The 20,316-nt window shown below is 41.9% G+C and overlaps 2 protein-coding genes across 2 annotated transcripts; both read left to right on the forward strand.

Annotated features, from left to right (window-relative positions):
* Positions 1 to 2,364, forward strand: LOC131487843 (olfactory receptor 4X2-like). The gene has a single exon (XM_058688991.1). It carries the CDS (start codon positions 909 to 911, stop codon positions 1,836 to 1,838), a length of 930 nt encoding a protein of 309 aa, XP_058544974.1. The 5' UTR covers positions 1 to 908; the 3' UTR covers positions 1,839 to 2,364.
* A 9,208-nt stretch (positions 2,365 to 11,572) lies between these two features.
* On the forward strand, positions 11,573 to 12,505 carry LOC131488759 (olfactory receptor 4X1). The gene has a single exon (XM_058690593.1). It carries the CDS (start codon positions 11,576 to 11,578, stop codon positions 12,503 to 12,505), a length of 930 nt encoding a protein of 309 aa, XP_058546576.1. The 5' UTR covers positions 11,573 to 11,575.
* The last annotated feature ends 7,811 nt before the right edge of the window (positions 12,506 to 20,316 follow it).

The following is a 20,316-nucleotide window of genomic DNA, read 5'->3' on the forward strand; positions in this document are numbered from 1 at the left end:
CATGGATGAGGACAGTGTACAAATCAGTCAGTGCACAATCTTGCTGAAGTCCTGGGGTGTTGGAAGGCTGGAATTAGAGAAGGTTGTGTCAGAGCATGAGTAGACACTGTGGGCAGAGGGTGTTTATACTTCTCTTGCCCCTGGGGGGGCATATGATAGGAGGTATCAGTGAAGAGAGGAATTGTGTATGGGTTGAGCTGGACCTTTGGAAAGGGATGAGGTCACCAAGTGACCAAGTGTAGAAGGAGGGAAAGGAGGAGAAGCAGAAATAAGAATGCTGAGTGTCAAGAGGTATATTTTCTGAAGAGTCTGAAGGGTAAGTGGAGAGGTGAGAATCAGGTTCTGCAAACCAAGGATGGAAAGGGGACAAGAGGAAGTGGTACAAAGAAAAACTGCAGGCAAAAGACAACTGAAATCATTCAAAGGCCATAGAGAGACCTTTAAAATAGAGACAGCAACACTGTCCTTACTGCCACCATCATCTGAGGGGACATTCATCTCCTAATAGGTGCCCCCTCCTCTGGTCTCCTTCCATTAGTCCAACCTCCATATACAAAGGGATTTTACTCTCCAGCCGATGAACATTCCTGAAGATTTCCCGTCGTCTGCAGGATAAACCCCCAAGTGCACAACAGTCCTTCAGGAACTAGTGCTAGACTCTGTCTCCAGTTTTATTTTTTATATTCTGCCCTTTACTCCAGCCACACGTGGGTGGATTTTCATGACTTTGTACACTCTTCTTTTTTGGACTGTTCTTTCCTTCTGTACATAACTAACTAAAGTCTACTCATCTTTCAATATCCAGCTCACAGATTGGCAAGGGATTAATATGTAATCCATGCACTTAATGAGTCTTTTGTATCATTTCAGATCACCCCACACAAATTACTGCCTCCTTTGGCAACTTCATGGCCCGCATACACAATGTGACTGAATTCATTTTCCTAGGACTTTCTCCCAGCCGGGAGGCGCAGAAAGTTTGTTTTGTGCTATTTCTGCTTTTGTACACAGCAGTTGTGCTGGGGAATTCCCTCATTGTGCTCACTGTCATGACCAGCAGAAGTCTTGGTTCTCCCATGTACTTCTTCCTCAGCTGCCTGTCCTTTGTGGAGATCTGCTACTCCTCTACTACGGCCCCCAAACTCATCTCAGATTTGCTGACTGAAAGAAAAGCAATATCACTGTGGGGCTGCATGACACAGCTTTTCTTTATGCACTTCTTCGGTGGTGCTGAGATCTTCCTGCTCACTGTGATGGCCTATGACCGCTATGTGGCCATCTGTAGGCCCCTCAACTACAGGACTATCATGAACCGGCAAGTGTGTGTTGTCCTGGTGGGAGTAGCATGGGTGGGGGGCTTTGTGCATTCCTTTGCCCAAATCCTCCTGCTCTTCCACTTGCCCTTCTGTGGCCCCAATGTGATTGACCACTATTTCTGTGACCTGCTTCCCCTGCTCCAACTTGCCTGCTCTGACACCTTCCTCGTCGGTCTGCTGATTGTTGCCAACGGGGGGACCTTGTCTGTGATCAGCTTTGGGATCATCTTAGCCTCCTATGTGGTCATTTTACTCCATCTGAGGACTCGAAGCTCTGAGGGGCGGAGTAAGGCCCTTTCCACCTGTGGGTCCCATATCAGCGTGGTTACCTTATTCTTTGGGCCCTGCATCTTCATCTATATGAGGCCTTCCGCCACCTTGTCTGGAGACAAGATGGTGGCCGTGTTCTACACCGTCATCACGCCGCTCCTCAACCCTGTCATCTACTCCCTGAGAAATGCTCAAGTGAAGAAGGCCATGAAGAAACTGTGGATCAGGACAACGAAGCTAGATGAGAAATAGAGGCTGACTCTTGGTATTGATCCTTGGGTTTAGAATGATGCTGAGTCCAAACTGAAGGGGCAGAATGGGGTGAAGGAAAGGTCACAGCACTTGTTATTTCTGGAGTAATTGTAATGGTCTCATCTCCCAACACTGTATTCAAATGACCTGTGAGATAGTTCCTCTTATGGATATATCTATAACTTGATTGCCCATTTTCTGTTAGATGTTTAGATTGTTTCTAACTTTTTTATTGCTATAAATAACACTGTGTTAAGTATTCTTGAATGGAAATCTTTATACTTCTGAAATTCTGTTTGACTCACTCGCTATAATGAATTTACTGTGTTAAAAGGGATAATGACCTTGATGTATAGTGTTAAATTGATTCTTAGAAAGATTGTAGGGGCGTCTGGGTGGCTCAGTTGGCTGAGTGTCCAACTCTTGATTTAAGCTCAGATCATGTTCTCACAGTTCGTGAGTCCCAGCCCTGCTTGGGGCTCTATGCAGTCAGTGCAGAGTCTGCTTGGGATTCTCTCTCTCTCTCTCTCTCTCTCTCTCTCTACCCCTATCCTGCTTGCGTGTGCTCTTTCTCACTCAAAATAAATAAACTTTAAAAGGGTTGTAATAACCTTTCTTGTGAAAGTACTCTTGACAAATTAAACACTGTCATTAAACATTTTCTTGATGGCAAACAAGATTTTACATAGTCTCAAAGTATCTCCCCATAAGATACTTATTAATTGCAAAAGACAAACATGACTCTACAGTCGAGAAAACTGGAAGACATTCCCTTAAACATTTACTCAAGTAAACATCATCAGTATTGAGACTGGAGAGGCACAGGATAACATTGCTGTGGTATTCTTGCCACAAATACACAATCTGAGTCTAACCATGACAAAATATCAGGCAAACCCCAACTGAAAAATATTCTGCAAAATTAACAGCCTGCATTCTTCAAAATATGAATGAGAGATTACAGAATTTTTCCAGATACAGACATAGGTAATTAGATGCAAACTGTGATCCTTGATTGGATTCTGTACTGGATGAAGGTCATTAGTGAACACAAGCTGTGTTGAGGGGACGATAGAATTGTATCAGAGTTATTTCCTGATTCTGATAATTGTAGTGTGTTTATGTCAGAGAATGTCCTTGGATTGGGGAATTATTTAGTAAGGTATCTAAAGGTAAGTGGGCATTATGTCATCAACTTTGAAACATTTCAGAAAAATTTGTTTGCCTACCTGTCTATCTAGTGAGAGAATGAATGGTAAAGAAAATGTGGCAAAATGTTAATATTTGGGGGAATTTGGGTTAAGGGTGTACAAGAGTTCTTTGTATTATTGCAACTTTTTTGTAAATCAAATTATTTTAAAATATAAAATTAAAATGCTTTGCAAATTAGATAGCTTATTATGTGTGTCTACGTGTGTGTGTGTGTGTGTGTGTGTGTGTGTAGGGACTTTTTAAATGATTTTTTTCATAAGTTTATTATTTATTTTGAGAGAGAGAGAAAAAGAGAGAGTGCACAGGGGAAGGGCAGAGAGAGAGGGACAGAGAGAATCTCAAGCACGCTCCACACTGTCAGCACAGAGCTCCCTTGGGGCTTGATCTCATGGAAACATGATTCTGACCTGAGCTGAAATCAAAAGTTGAACCCTTAACCACTTAACCAGCTGAGCCACCCGGACACCCTTCCCTTAGCACTTTGAATATACCATTCCACTCTTCCCGGGCCTGGAAGGCTTCTGCTGAGAGAGTCAGTGATGGTCTTGGAGGTCTCTTGTGTGAGAGAATTTTTTTTCTCTTGCTGCTTTTAAAATTCTATCTTTGCTTTTAAACAGTTGCATTATAATGGTCTTGGAGAAGATCAATTTTGCATTGAAATTTTGGGGTGATCTATTAGTTTCACGAAGTTGGATGTCCAAACATCTCCCCAGATTTGGGAAGTATGCAGCCATTCTTTCTTTCTTTCTTTCTTTCTTTCTTTCTTTCTTCTTTCTTTCTTTCTTTCTTTTCTTTCTTTCTTTCTTCTTTCTTTCTTTTATTTTTGGGACAGAGAGAGACAGAGCATGAACGGGGGAGGGGCAGAGAGACAGGGAGACACAGAATCGGAAACAGGCTCCAGGCTCCGAGCCATCAGCCCAGAGCCTGACGCGGGGCTCGAACTCACGGACCGCGAGATCGTGACCTGGCTGAAGTCGGACGCTTAACCGACTGCGCCACCCAGGAGCCCCAGCCATTATTTCTTTAAATAAGATTTGTGCCCTCTTGTCTCCTTCTTGGACTGCAGTCATTCTAGACTGTTTCTTTTAATGATATCCCACTGCTCGTACAGGCTTTCTACACCCTTTTATTTATTTATTTATTTATTTATTCATTCATTCATTCTGTGTTCTCCTTTGGATAAATTCAGAAGTCCTTTTACTCATAGATTTCTTTCTTCTGATCAATCGATTCTGATGCCAGTGTTCTCTTGCATTTTTAACTCTTCACTTGGTTAGCTTGCCTGTGCTAATCATTTCACAATGCGTATTATATATCAGAACAGCATGTTGTACACCTTGAATACACACAATTTTTACTTGTCAACCCTACTTCAATAAAGCTGGAAAAATTAAACCAAATATCAGTTATCTGTATTACTATTCTAAGCAAATGATGTGTGCGTGTCTGTGTGCATGTGCATACCTGTGTGGGTGTGAGGCAAGGAGGTGTGATGTAAGGTAGGAAAGAAGTGCTCTCTCTGTACACCCTTTAGGCCAGCAGAAATGCACGCACAGGCCACTATTTATGTTTCTCCATTCTGTTCCACCAGCCTCTGGGACTCCCAGAAGTTCTTCACAGGTTCTGACTGTAAGCCAGATGTGAATGATTTTGAGAGTTTTCAACATTATTTTCTTCTCCAGAGGTTTTTTGGTTTTTCGTTTTGTTTTGTTTTATTTTTATTTATTTATTTTTTTTAGTGAGAGGTTGGGAAAGGCTGAGCCCATGACAGTAGCCAATGCCATTTAGTATGCAAATAATAAATTAGGAAGTTACTGATGTATATGCAAAAGGATTTAACATAGGTTTCTTTTTTAAAAAATTTTAAAAAATGTTTATTTATTTTGGAGACAGAGCATGAGTGCGGGAGGGGCAGAGAGAGAGGGAGACACAGAATCCGAAGCGGGCTCCAGGCTCTGAGCTGTCAGCACAGAGCCCGACGCGGGGCTCGAACTCACAAACCGTGAGATCATGACCTAAGCCCAAGTCGGTCGCTCAACCGACTGAGCCACCCAGATGCCCCTTTAACATAGGTTTCTTAAAACAGTGATAATTCGTGGAGCTTTAAAAAAAGGAGCTTGAGTTTTTGTGGTGTTTCAGGTGGATTATGGTTAGGAGGAAGAAACCGTATGTGTACTGCTGATTCATAATTTGTCCCAAGACAGAATTTGTTGGAGCAGCCTTACTACCCAGAGCAGAAACAGATGGGGCACATTTCCTACTTTGGTTTCCCACTACCTGTTCATTTCTTAATGGGGCACCAGTGGCTGGTGACATATTCTGTTTGGGCAGGAAACGTTATGTATAGACATTTGACCCAGATGGACAGTTTATTAGTTGTGTAATTTTGAACCATTCTCCTGATCTTTCTGAGCCTCAGTGACCTAATCTGTTGAATGGCAATAGTAGCTACTATAGTAGAGTGTTTCTTTGACTGAGGTGTTAGAAAGAAAGAAAGGTTGAAAGACACAATACTGCCCAACACAAGTGTGATGTGTTGTTCCTAGCAGATTAGGCTTAACGGTTAGGGAGCTCTAGTCTTCCTGAAGCCCTTGAACATGAAAATCATATGCTGACAATTTGTGGTAAAACACTTAGGGCTTTAAGATTGAGCAGTGGGAAGACTCTTGTGCTAGGAGTCAGGAAGGAGCTGGGTTAGCCAGGCTACCAGTGCATGGGGCAACTGCACAATAATTTTTCCTCTTTGGCTGTCTTGTCACCTTTAAAGTGAATAATGTGGACAAGGTGACCTGCCGGGCCCTTCCATGTCTAGCATTCTCTGATCAGATGACGTGTTGGAGTATGTGTGGGAAGTGGTCCAGGTCCACTGGGTTAAAGTCTCCCTGGCATCATTGGTCCCATGAGGGGTGAGGTCAGAACAGGCCACCCAAGAGCCTCTTGAGAAAGTCTGTGGTGGGCTCAGAGGGCTATTGTTGATATTGAGTTCTTCTCTGCCACTTGCTAGAGGGAAACCTCTAGGGGGCAGGACAAGAGGGGGTTAATCATGTGGGGCAAGTAGACGTACCAACCTTATAATTGGATTAATTAGAGCTATGTTCCCTAACCTCTGAAGGAAGCAATTGGGACGTTGACTTTTGCTCTTCTCAGAAACTCCCCAGACAGGAGATGCTACAAAGTTCAGGGAATTCAATTCTCTGATGGAAGTCTACATCTCCTACACCTTAACTGCTCCCAGCACACATTTTCCCCAAACCTCATCCTAGTGGATTTTAGGGTGGACTGGCCCTGTTCCATCCCACTGTAGCTGTTTTAGTGAGAAAGTTATCAAGTGCTGGAGGTGGTGGCGTTGATGGCACCTGGTGAGTCCATAGGGGAAGATCAGAATTTAGTGGTGCCTCTATGTGTGGAACAGATTCAGAATCAGCTCATTCACTGAACCCTTACCACAGATGGACAGACCCTCAGGCAGAGTCTTTCACACACACATTGGCACCATGCTGGTGTTACTCTGGCGTCCACACACTTTCACGTATGGGGAGGCTTTCTTAGATTTGCTCACTCAGCTGATGGGCAGACCTTGGACATCACCCTGTTAAAGTCTCTCCTGCCTGCTTAAATGACAGGGTGAGAACATAACTCTCTAGCATGGCTGAGAGCAGGTGTTATAGTGATTCTCACCAGAGCTGCTGGTAACATGGCCAACGTGGAATGGTTTGCCAAGCTAGTTTTTAATTCACTACTGACTCATGCATTTTTGAGAAATTCTTTTGAAAAATTCGAGGGCCCTGGCTAAGACATTCTCACATCTGGTCTTCTCTTGTAGAAATGAAGGCATTAGCCCATTTGAGCCTGGATGGAGATTAGGCTATACAGAAGCCTACCTTTTCCTGAGGACCATCTTGAGCCAAGATTTCCAAGTTTGAGATCAATGAGTGCTAATATACACCTTTTGTTTCTCTGATCAGTTTATCTATAGAGGTTGTTAGTGAAGCAAATCTGTTTTCCTTGGGTGTCTTATCGATATGAATGTCTTCTGACTACAAAAGATTGAGAAGATAAAATTAAGAATCAAGACAACAAACAGTATTCAAGGTGGGTTCATTCACTTAATCTCTGTGAGGCAGGCTTTGGAATTATTTTCAAAAAGAGACCTTATTTTTTATACTAGATATCGCTACATATCCTGTAGCCTCTGTGCTGTTACAGGACACCCACAGTGATCCCTTGGTTTTGAAATAGATGTAGTAGCAGATCGAGGATTCAGGGATCAAATAAAAACTCATATTAACATCTGAGTTCCAAGCCCTGGACAAGGTGCAATATAGGTCATAAACCTATGGGTAATCTAATCCTTGGTGACAAAGTGCCGGAGCCAAGATCTCAAGTCACCGAGGCATGTCTGGCATGAGCTTCTTTCCCCGGCAGCCCAGTTTGGCCGACTCTGGAAACATCCTCTCCCCGCCTGGGCTTCTGAGCTCTGCTCAGGCTGTCTGCGCAGAAATTACATCCCAGGAAGATGGAGAACTGAGTCGGACCACGTTATTGTTCATTTACTCGCCGGTGTATCGTTTTAGATCTCGCTCCTCAGGTTTGCTCTGCTTGTGTTATGAACAGGAATCTCCTCTCTCTGCGTGACCCCCACTCCCATTCTGGAAGCCGGCCACGGGTGCGCAGCAGGGGAGGAGCTGGTGGGTGAGAGTGATGCAGGTGTTGGGAGGAAGCCCTGGAGCCTGGTCTAGTCCAAGCTCCGCCCAAAGGGCCGTGTGATTCTGGGTCCAGGTTCCTCTTCTGTGGAAGGAGGATTCCATGAGCTTCCTTCCGGATCAAACAGCTGATGGTGGCTCAGTGAGGGAGCTAGCAGGAGAGGCCCGACTTGACGCCTCCGGTGAGGGCTATTGTTGGAGGAAAAGTGGGAGAAAAGCATGCTGGAAAAGGCTGGTCAGAGCAATATTATTTGTCAGAATCCACAGAAGGAGGGGTTCCATGGCAGAAAGGTATAATGAGAACTCATGAAGTAAGACAGATTTATTGTGGTTTAGTGTGAAGATTTGAAAAATGTTCACTGAAGTTGCTTATTGGGGCCACTGTGTTCAGGCTTCTAAGTGTGTCACTATTTAGGATTTCTGAACCACAAAACCTGGAAATGTGCAGTTACTTGCTGTTTGAGAAGAACACATTTACCTTTTGGAGTCTCTTCCTTGGCCCTGCCAGTTAAAGAGTCAGAATTAAAGTCACCCCACAGAATGCAAATTGGTGCAGCCGCTCTGGAAAGCAGTGTGGAGGTTCCTCAGAAAATTAAAAATAGACCTACCCTATGACCCAGCAATAGCACTGCTAGGAATTTATCCAAGGGATACAGGAGTGCTGATGCATAGGGGCACTTGTACCCCAATGTTTATAGCAGCACTCTCAACAATCGCCAAATTATGGAAAGAGCCTAAATGTCCATCAACTGATGAATGGATAAAGAAATTGTGGTTTATATACACAATGGAATACTACGTGGCAATGAGAAAAAATGAAATCTGGCCTTTTGTAGCAACGTGGATGGAGCTGGAGAGTGTGATGCTAAGTGAAATAAGCCATACAGAGAAAGACAGATACCATATGTTTTCACTCTTATGTGGATCCTGAGAAACGTAACAGAAACCCATGGGGGAGGGGAAGAAAAAAAAAAAAGAGGTTAGAGTGGGAGAGAGCCAAAGCATAAGAGACTGTTAAAAACTGAGAACAAACTGAGGGTTGATGGGGGGTGGGAGGGAGGGCAGGGTGGGTGATGGGTATTGAGGAGGGCACCTTTTGGGATGAGCACTGGGTGTTGTATGGAAACCAATTTGACAGTAAATTTCATATATTAAAAAATAAAAAAAATAAATAAAACATAAAAAAAATAAAAAAAAATAAAGTCACCCCACAGGTGACACGTCACTGCACTGTCAACAGTTTACTGGTCTGATGACCTCTTTGTGAAATTGTCTCTCAGATGTTTTCCATTTCTGCTCAGAGTTTTGAAAATGTTAATTTCCTTCTCTCTCTTCCATTGTAAAGACTTAACATTTTTTTTAACTTTTTAGAGAATAATTTGATGGTTATCTTGCTCTGTTACCTTCAACAACTTTGGAAAGAAAAACACAACTACTTTTTTGAAAATTTGAAATCTAACGTGGTCTCTGCCAATCCTCTGAGAGGAACTCTCTGATACCCGAACTTGGGAACAGTTGTAGAATCAGAGAACAATTACCTTCAGATCTAATTCAGAGATTATTTGGCTCGTAATAGAGCCATTTTTACCATTGGGGTGAAGCACGCCCATCTATGGTTCTTGCTCTCTGCGTAAACATCTGAGTGTGAGTATTGGCACATGGCAGGTGGATCAGGTGGATACAGAGGAGCCTGTGGGGAAGAGAGGGAAGGGCACAACAGTGAGAGGATAGTCTATGCCTATTTTATTGATAAGGAAGCAGGCTCAGAGAGGTTGAGTCGCTTGTCCAAGGCCACACAGCTCTTATTTGAACTGAGGTCCGTACTTTGCAAAATGTAGCTGCTTCCACTCTCTTACTCCTGAAGAGTGACTTATGTTGATTGCCTACCAAGGTTGTCATATCTATCTTGCCTTACCCTATAACACGGAATGGATTTTCTACAGTAAGTGTCAGAGTTTCTCAGTTATTGCATATCTTGTGAAACGAACTGGGCTCCCTAGTGGGCATAACTCAGAAGCTAAGTTACAGGGGCGGGGAACAAAGTTGCCGAGCTTCAACCATTGCCCTTGGAGGTGGGTATGGAGTAGGGGAAATGTGAGAGTCCCCTGAGTTTGTTTAATTAATTAATTAATAGTGGTAAAACATAAAATAAAAATTTACCGCCTAAGCCACTTTTTAAGAATACAGTTCCATGGTATTAAAGCACATTCACATTGTTGTGCCTCCATTGGTCCAACCTGAAGCTCTGTACCCATTAACTCCACATCCCCTCCCCCTCCCCCTGGCGACCACCCTTCTACCTTCTGTGTCTATGAACTTACTACCCTAGGGACCTCGTATAAGTGGACTCACACAGCATTTCTCTTTTTTTGTGGGAAAAGAAAAAGAAGAAGCGTTACGCCTTTTTTGTGTCAGGTTTCGTATGCCACTTAGCACATTCGGTCCTGTTTCATTACGTAGGCCACTGTTTTGTAGGCTCGTTGTAAGATGCGTAAATCAGAACCCGGCCTGCTGCAAGTCTGCACAAGCAAAGGTGGGTGTCAGGGCCTGCCTTGTGAAGCGGGGGCCCTTCCTGTGTCCCCATCGCCCGCTGCACTGACGAGGTGACAAGCATACTCAGTTATATTCTGACACTCTTACGCTATCCTCATTTGCTTTTGAACTTGAGAGCTCATTCAACCCTCAAAACAGCACCGTGGAAAGATAGTATTATTTCTGGTTTTCAGACGAACATTATAGGCTCAGAGGGCTTTTTGTATGTGTTTAATGTCAGCTAGTTAGCAGCTGTGTTAGGATTGTACTCCTCTGACTCCAAGCTCTGTGTTCCTGTCACCTGGTCACAATGCCACAGCTGCTGTCCCACACGCGGAGGGCTGGCCTGGAGGGCTTGTTTCTCCCTGCGGGAATGACTGCTTCAGAGGCCCTGACCATGGATCATCTGTGTCCGATCCCCCTCTGTCAGTCTTCAGAGCTCTTTGCAGTGTGTCGGGCTCTTTCTAACATGCCTTCGCTTGGAGAGACAGTCCTGGTACCCACCTCAGCATCTTTCCCTGTGTGGACTCGCTGTGCTCTGAGACCCTTAGTTAGCAAGCTGGGATGATAGGCTGTTAGGAAGCGGGATTTAAGAGACTTTTGAATTGTTTCTTGGCCAGTGGCCCCAGGACTATTGAGGCAGTCTGCACGTGACACCTTGCAGACACCTCCCTTCTTCATCTCTCCCTTCATGGATGGTGGTTGAAGTTGGTGACTGTCCTTCCCCCTTTCGACTTCTTAAAAATGCCTCTTGGGGAGCCTGGTTAGTTCCCCAGGTTGTGGTATCATGGAGGTTGAGAAGGTCTACTGCTCCCTGCAAAAAATTGGTTCCACATGAGGGTGTTAAGACTTGAGACAAATCTGAAATGTAAATCCTACAACCAGTATAAAGCCCACTTCAGGAGCATGAGATGTAGTGGAAGCTTAGTCTTGAAGGAATCAGATCTCAGGTCAGATACAAGCTGTGAGGCCTTCAAGTAGTGACTGAATCTCTGAGGCTCAATGTTCTTAGATATAAAATATCTTCTCATTTTTGTTGTGAGGATTCACTAACTAACGTATGTGCCTGCTTTAGAGAAAAACACTTCCAGGCAGTGTTATTACAAAGTCCTATTTGGGGGTCGGTAGCAAATATTTGACGATGTTTTGTCCACTTGTCTTAAGGAGAACATGTTTCGGAGAAGCCCAAAGAGGAGAATGACAATTGTCCTCAAGGCCTGAGGAGGATGTTTCTAATCGTTGAAGGAGAGTTCTTTGATTTCTTGACTCCAGTCTGCTAGGCTTTAAAACATGGCAACTACGAACAATGTGACTGAACTCATTCTCTTGGGGTTTTCCCCCAATCAGGATGTGCAGAAGACCATTTCTGTGATGTTTCTCCTCATGTACATGGCCATTGTGCTGGGTAACGGCCTCATTGTGGTGACAATCATGGGCAACAAAGGGCTCACCTCCCCCATGTATTTCTTCCTCGGCTACTTGTCCTTTGTGGAGATCTGTTACTGCTCTGTCACAGCCCCCAAGCTCATCCTTGACTCTTTTATTGAAAGGAAAATCATTTCCCTCAAAGGCTGCATCACACAGATATTTTTCCTCCATTTCTTTGGTGGCACTGAGATCTTTCTCCTGACAGTGATGGCCTATGACCGCTCTGTGGCCATCTGCAAGCCCCTGCACTATACTGTCATCATGAACCGGCGTGCTTGTGGCCTCCTGGTGGGGGCAGCATGGGGTGGGGGCTTGCTGCATTCTGTCGGGCAAACATTCCTTATTTCCCAGCTGCCCTTCTGTGGCCCCAAGGTCCTTGACCACTACTTCTGTGATGTCCACCCTGTGCTGAAGCTGGCCTGCTCAGACACCTTCCTCATTGGTGTGCTAATCATCGCCAACGGTGGCTCCATTTCAGTGATCAGCTTCACGGTACTGCTTGCTTCCTACGTGGTCATCCTGCACGCCCTGAGCACCCAGACCTCAGAAGATCGGCGCAAAGCTCTGTCCACCTGTGCCTCTCATGTTGCAGTTGTGGGCCTGTTCTTCATACCCTGTTCCTTTGTCTACATGAGGCCCTGTGTCACCCTCCCTGCAGACAAGATAGTCGCTGTGTTTTACACAGTGGTCACACCTCTCTTAAACCCCATCATTTACTCCTTCAGGAATGCTGAAGTGAAAAATGCCATGAGGAGACTGATAGGGAGGAAAGTGATCTGGAAAGAGAAATAGATGACTTAGGGAAAATAAAGAGGAGCAAGGGATGGGAAGTTGGGGCAGGTCTCACTTTGCCTCTACCTTTAATTGATGGGCTAACCTTGGGCCTATCACCTTTTTCTTTAAATTTCAATTTCCTCATCTTTATGGGATTGGACAGGATTGAAGGAGGCTCTAGAATGAGGTCTAGCAGGGGTCTTCTAATGCTGCACTTCCACATTTCACAGTGACCTTGAGGCAGCTTGGCTGGTTTTGAGAGAATGAACCCTTCCAGAAAACCGGGGTGTTTCTGGGAATAATGAGGGTGTTGATGGAAGAGGAGGAAGGCTTCCTTGGGGATTAGTGGCCATGTGGCTTTTGTGTTGGTGGAGTCTGAACCTTTGGATTTGGGGAGGAGGAAGGTAGGCAGAGAAACAGGAGTCACTCAAGTGCTTAGAAATTCTGTTAACTCAATAAACTAAAATTTGCCCAGTGGGCTCTGGTCAGGCCAGCTGACCTAGAAGGGTCTAGTCCACAGAGCAGAAGGCATTTTGACTCTTGCCAGCAGACTCATATGAACTCACATTAGCATTAGACTCATGTTGTCAAAGAATCAAGTGGAACCACAGGAGATTTTAAGTGACTTGAAAGCCCTAGACAGTGATACCTAATTGTAGGCACAAGCTTTATTTTTCACATATCAGTAACATTTTAGTGTCTAACATTCTTTTCTGTTTACCTGTCTGTCCTTTTTTTTTTCTTGTTTTCCCCCTTATACCTTGGCTGTTTGGGCTATTCATTTTCTCTGTCTTCAGCCTCTTGACTTCTTGCACTTCTCGGCCATTCCCACCAAGCACCCTGTTAACCTGCTCTCCTGTGCCGCCATATTGCCTTGTCATTCTCCATCCATGAGCCCCCACTCCTTCCCAGGCTCCATTCTGGGGCTGCCTGTGGATTAATGGTTTAAATGTCCTTGAGTCTTCACTGTTTGTCCTATGATATTTTAATCCTCTTGTTTTTGAGTCAGACCATATGCCCACAAACTGTAACCCCAACAGTGACCCTCATTCACAGTAGATGATTCTCCCCCACCTGAGTGCTTTCATATTATCCACTTGGAAGTAATTCTCTTATTTTATCTTATTTTCCCTCAAAAATTTTCAGTGACTCCTCATTGTCTTCTGAGTCAACCATGAACTCCTTCTTGACACGCAGCACCTTCAAGGCATGGCCCTCTCTTAATGTTCTTTACTTATTTTCAGTGACACTTTGGTAGAGTTCATTGATTCCTGAACACTCATTGCCTTGTGACTTCCACCTAAAATAGTTTTCATTTTTCTACCTGTTAACATCCCACCTACCTTCCAATACCCATCTAAAATGCTGCTTCCTTTAGGAAGCTTCCATGATGATCCTATTCAGATATGGCCTTTGCCTTTTTTTTTTTTTTTTGAGTCCCCACAGCACTCAGCTAGACAGAGTCCTTTAAAGCCTTTACTACTTGTATTTCAGTGTTTAATCCCCCTCACCTGTCACTCTCTTGAGACTATGGCCTGAATTGTACTTACCTTTGAATCTTTTGTAAGTGACATGTAGCAAAACTCAACAAACATTTGGTCAATTACATTTCCGTAAGTCATTAGTGCTTCAGATGTAAAAATGGTTGTTATATTTCTCTTTCCAATTATTGAAGTGAGATAGCAATGTTATATCACCGAAGACAAATAATGACTCTTGATATCATTTCTGAGAATAATATTTATAAATAAACAAGGAACATGTACGTATGTGTATATTTTACTATTAACCAAGAGATGTCATATATTTTATCTCATTTAATCTTAAAACACTCTGGTGAGGTGTGTATGACTCTCCTGTTTTACAGATGGAGAGACTGAATCTTGGGGAGATCAATATTTTGATCAAGGCCACACAGCCTGAGTTCAAACCCTGGTCTGCCTAATTTCGGAGCCTTTGCTCTCTGTGTGCATTCCTCTGCCTCTCTTTAAAGACCACCAGAACAAAACTACATTCCAAGTCTCTGAATTCCAAATCTGAGGGCTGAAAACCTCCTTATTGTCAAGTATTTCCCCCTGGAATCCCTTCAGAGTAAATAAAAAGTGTTTTTAAAAACTATGCAGCATGAATTGCCTTGTGAGTGTTCACAGGTATTTCTGGGTCCACAGAAAACCAGTGCCTGAGATGCCAGATCTGGAAGCAGGAAGATATGGTGCTTCAGTCAACGCTCCTCTTCTCTCTCATCAGGCCAAACTTAGGCATTGAGCTGCAAGAGTTACCTAATGCGTAGGGTTCAAACTCAATATGTTGGCCAAAGAGAGATTTTTTTTTTCTAGTGACGTAATGCTAAAAATGGCATCATTCTTGAGAACACCATACAGATTGGAGAAGGAGAAATAGGAATCAAAAAAAAAACTATAGGAATTGAGAACTCACAAATAAATTTCCTAAAATTAAATCTCAGGAGAATGCTGCCCCATAGGTGACACAATGTTCACCTTGCAGTAGAAGACACTGGAGGTCAAAGAGGGCTTTGGAAGACCAAAGCCCTTGATGTTTTGTCTACGTGAGTTGTCAACTATATTTCAGAGTCCAGAATTCTTCAGAGGTGAGTTCGGGATCTTCCTGTGCTGCTGTCTTGAACCGCCTCTCTGATTTTTAAATATTAAAACAACCTTGTTTTCCTAAGATAAACAAACCCCACTTGGTCATGATCTGTTATCCCTTGCATACATTCTTGCATTTGATTTAAATATGCTTTACTGAGGACTTTTTGCCTCTATATTCACGAGTGATGTTTGTGATTTTCTTATTTTAATTTTTTTTTGGCCTGGTTTTGGTGGTAGAGTTATGCTGGTCTCATAAATAACTTGGGAAGTTTTCTAATTTTGAAAACATTTGTGTAGATTTGTGTAAATTTCACAAATTTGTGAAAAAATTTGTGTAAATTTGTAAACATTTGTGTAAAACATTGTGTAAATTTGTGAAAACATTGTGTAAATTTTAAGTCATTTTAAGTGACTTAAAACACTTTTTTTTAAGTGTTTCATGAAACTAATGAATTCATCTTGGCTTGGAACTTTTTTGGTGTGTGCAATGTATGTAAGGTGTGAATTCAATTTTTTTTTTTTTAATTTATTTATTTATTTTTTAATATATGAAATTTACTGTCAAATTGGTTTCCATACAACACCCAGTGCTCATCCCAAAAGGTGCCCTCCTCAATACCCATCACCCACCCTGCCCTCCCTCCCACCCCCCATCAACCCTCAGTTTGTTCTCAGTTTTTAACAGTCTCTTATGCTTTGGCTCTCTCCCACTCTAACCTCTTTTTTTTTTTTTTTCCCTTCCCCTCCCCCATGGGTTTCTGTTACGTTTCTCAGGATCCACATAAGAGTGAAACCATATGGTATCTGTCTTTCTCTGTATGGCTTATTTCACTTAGCATCACACTCTCCAGTTCCATCCACGTTGCTACAAAAGGCCATATTTCATTCTTTCTCATTGCCACGTAGTATTCCATTGTGTATATAAACCACAATTTCTTTATCCATTCATCAGTTGATGGACATTTAGGCTCTTTCCATAATTTGGCGATTGTTGAGAGTGCTGCTATAAACATTGGGGTACAAGTGCCCCTATGCATCAGTACTCCTGTATCCCTTGGATAAATTCCTAGCAGTGCTATTGCTGGGTCATAGGGTAGGTCTATTTTTAATTTTCTGAGGAACCTCCACACTGCTTTCCAGAGCGGCTGCACCAATTTGCATTCCCACCAACAGTGCAAGAGGGTTCCCGTCTCTCCACATCCTCTCCAGCATCTATAGTCTCCTGATTTCTTCATTTTGGCCACTCTGACTGGCGTGAGGTGGTATCTGAGTGTGGTTTTGATTTGTATTTCCCTGATGAGGAGAGACGTTGAACATCTTTTCATGTGCCTGTTGGCCATCCGGATGTCTTCTTTAGAGAAGTGTCTATTCATGTTTTCTGCCCATTTCTTCACTGGGTTATTTGTTTTTCGGGTGTGGAGTTTGATGAGCTCTTTATAGATTTTGGATACTAGCCCTTTGTCCGATGTGTCATTTGCAAATATCTTTTCCCATTCCGTTGGTTGCCTTTTAGTTTTGTTGGTTGTTTCCTTTGCTGTGCAGAAGCTTTTTATCTTCATAAGGTCCCAGTAATTCACTTTTGCTTTTAATTCCCTTGCCTTTGGCGATGTGCCGAGTAAGAGATTGCTACGGCTGAGGTCAGAGAGGTCTTTTCCTGCTTTCTCCTCTAAGGTTTTGATGGTTTCCTGTCTCACATTCAGGTCCTTTATCCATTTTGAGTTTATTTTTGTGAATGGTGTGAGAAAGTGGTCTAGTTTCAACCTTCTGCATGTTGCTGTCCAGTTCTCCCAGCACCATTTGTTAAAGAGACTGTCTTTTTTCCATTGGATGTTCTTTCCTGCTTTGTCAAAAATGAGTTGGCCATACGTTTGTGGGTCTAGTTCTGGGGTTTCTATTCGATTCCATTGGTCTATGTGTCTGTTTTTATGCCAATACCATGCTGTCTTGATGATGACAGCTTTGTAGTAGAGGCTAAAGTCTGGGATTGTGATGCCTCCTGCTTTGGTCTTCTTCTTCAAAATTACTTTGGCTATTCGGGGCCTTTTGTGGTTCCATATGAATTTTAGGATTGCTTGTTCTAGTTTCGAGAAGAATGCTGGTGCAATTTTGATTGGGATTGCATTGAATGTGTAGATAGCTTTGGGTAGTATTGACATTTTGACAATATTTATTCTTCCAATCCATGAGCAGGGAATGTCTTTCCATTTCTTTATATCTTCTTCAATTACCTGCATAAGCTTTCTATAGTTTTCAGCATACAGATCTTTTACATCTTTGGTTAGATTTATTCCTAGGTATTTTATGCTTCTTGGTGCAATTGTGAATGGGATCAGTTACTTTATTTGTCTTTCTGTTGCTTCATTGTTAGTGTATAAGAATGCAACTGATTTCTGTACATTGATTTTGTATCCTGCAACTTTGCTGAATTCATGTATCAGTTCTAGCAGACTTTTGGTGGAGTCTATCGGATTTTCCATGTATAATATCATGTCATCTGCAAAAAGCGAAAGCTTGACTTCATCTTTGCCAATTTGGATGCCTTTGATTTCCTTTTGTTGTCTGATTGCTGATGCTAGAACTTCCAGCACTATATTAAACAGCAGCGGTGAGAGTGGGCATCCCTGTCGTGTTCCTGATCTCAGGGAAAAAGCTCTCAGTTTTTCCCCATTGAGGATGATGTTAGCTGTGGGCTTTTCATAAATGGCTTTTATGATCTTTAAGTATGTTCCTTCTATCCCGACTTTCTCAAGGGTTTTTATTAAGAAAGGGTGCTGGATTTTGTCAAAGGCCTTTTCTGCATCGATTGACAGGATCATATGGTTCTTCTCTTTTTTTTTGTTAATGTGATGTATCACGTTGATCGATTTGCGAATGTTGAACCAGCCCTGCATCCCAGGAATGAATCCCACTTGATCATGGTGAATAATTCTTTTTATATTGAATTCAATTTTTTTAACAGATATAGGGCTATTCAGATTTTCTGTTGGTTTTGGGTCAGTTATATAAATTATATATATATATATATATATATATATATATATATATATATTAGGAATTTATACATTTAACCTAAGTCATAGAATTTGATGACTTTAGATCAACAAGTGACATTGATATTAAAACTTAAGGTTATTCATAATATTCTATTATCGTTTATTTTCAGCAAAATCTGTGTGCTAACCATTTTCTTCCCCAAATTAAAATTTTTTATTTTCTCTGTTTTTTGTTTGTTTTTTTGTTTTTTGTCTTTTTTTTTTTTTTTTTTTTTTAATTCTGCAGCCTATTTAGGGATTCGTTAATTTTCTTGATATGTTCAAAGAATCATTGTCTGGCTCTTATCAAAAATTCTTCTGTTTTTGTTTTCTATGTGGTTAATATCTGTTATGTTTCTTCTTTCCTTCCACTTTGTATCTTAATTTGCTCATTTCTTTTCTCTCTCAAGGTATAGACTTATTCACAGATTTTATACTTTTCTTATTAGAAAAGTTTTTTTAATGTTTATTTATTTTTGAGAGAGCGACAGAGAGACAGAGTGTGAGTGGGGAGGGACAGAGAGGGAGACACAGAATCTGAAGGAGGCTCCAGGCTCTGAGCTGTTAGCACAGAGTCCGATGTGGAGCTTGAACTCACGAGCTGTGAGATCATGACCTGAGCCGAAGTTGGATGCTTAACTGACTGAGCCACCCCGGTGGCTTTTTTCATTTTTAATATTAAGAATTTAAAACTGTTAAGTTTCTTTAAGCAATGTGTCCCATAAAATTTCTCATGTATTTTCATTAATATTCAGTTAAAATGTATTCTAATTTTTAAAAGTGATTTCGTCTTTGACTAGTGGATTATTTAAAGTACATAGTTTATTTTCCAAATAGTTATTTTTTCCTTGATATCTTGTTGTTACTTATTTCTAATTTAATTCCATTGTGAATGATATTGTTCTTTTTACATTTATTGAAGCTTGTTTCATGGCCCGACATAAGGTCTATCTTGGTAAATGTGCCATGTATGCTTCAAAGAGTATGTATTTGGTTTTAGGGTGTCATGCTCTACAAATATCAGTAAGATTAAGGTGGTTCATATGTTGTTCAGATCTATGTTTTTACTGATTTTTATTTATTTAATTTTTAATTATTATTTATTTTATTCTCAAGTTAATTAACTTCCAGTATAGTCTTGGCTTCAGGAGTAGAACCCCATGATTGATCTGTTACATATGACACCCAGTGCTTACTTTTGTGTGTGTGTGTGTGTGTGTGTGTGTGTGTGTGTGTTTTAGAGAGAGACAGAATGATAGAGAGATCACAAGTGGGGAAGAGAGAGAAAGAGGGAGAGAGAGAGAGGGGGAGAGAGAGACAGAGGGAGAGAAAATCTCATGCTCAACACGGGGCTTGATCCCACAACACTGGGATCATGACTTGAGCCCAAATGAAGAGTTGGCTCAATTGACTGAGCCACCCAGGCACCCCTGTTTTTACTGATTTTTAAAATTGAATCCTACTCCCACTTGCTGGAGGGTGGTGGCAGTGGTATTACATCTCCAATTATTGTGGAATTGTATACTTATTTCTTTAAGTCTGAGAAAGAAAACATTGCAGATGAGAAAATGGCATACCAGCGATGTTAAGCCACTTGTTAATGGTTATATATCCTCCAGGTGGCAAAGGCAGTCTTTAAACAAGGCAACTTGACTCCTTGGTTCATGCTTTTGAGTGCCCCTATTACACTGCGCCTTGTCTGTCTTACCCTCCTCACAGGGTAGAAATACTTTTCAAAATGCTATGTTAATATAAGGCAAGAGTCAAGGGCTAATTTAGGTCAAACTTGTCCCTGTTATTTAAAAAACAACGATAGAAAACATAGATCAGTTCATATTTAATACCGGTTATTTATATTTATATATTTATATGTAATATATATTATATTCAATACTTCTCTAAATAGATGGCATAAACCATGTCCTCTATATGGTAACTACTTAATAACTACTGTTGAATGAATGAATTCAGGATGATTCACCATAAAAATCCAAAGTCAGGATGAAAACAGTGGCTCCCTTTGCTTCTAAAGTTTGTCTGAACCACCGAGTTAATGTGACAAAGGGGTGGCTGTCTCTATGGCCCACTCCTCTAATTGGGATGCAGTGCCCCTGGGGTCTCATTAGCAAGCCTCAGGGTTCTCTTGCTAACCATGAATGTGCTATGGCTTCCAAAGGAGAGGTGCTAA

This window comes from Neofelis nebulosa, chromosome 10, assembly GCF_028018385.1.
Source record: "Neofelis nebulosa isolate mNeoNeb1 chromosome 10, mNeoNeb1.pri, whole genome shotgun sequence".
NCBI lineage: Eukaryota > Metazoa > Chordata > Mammalia > Carnivora > Felidae > Neofelis > Neofelis nebulosa.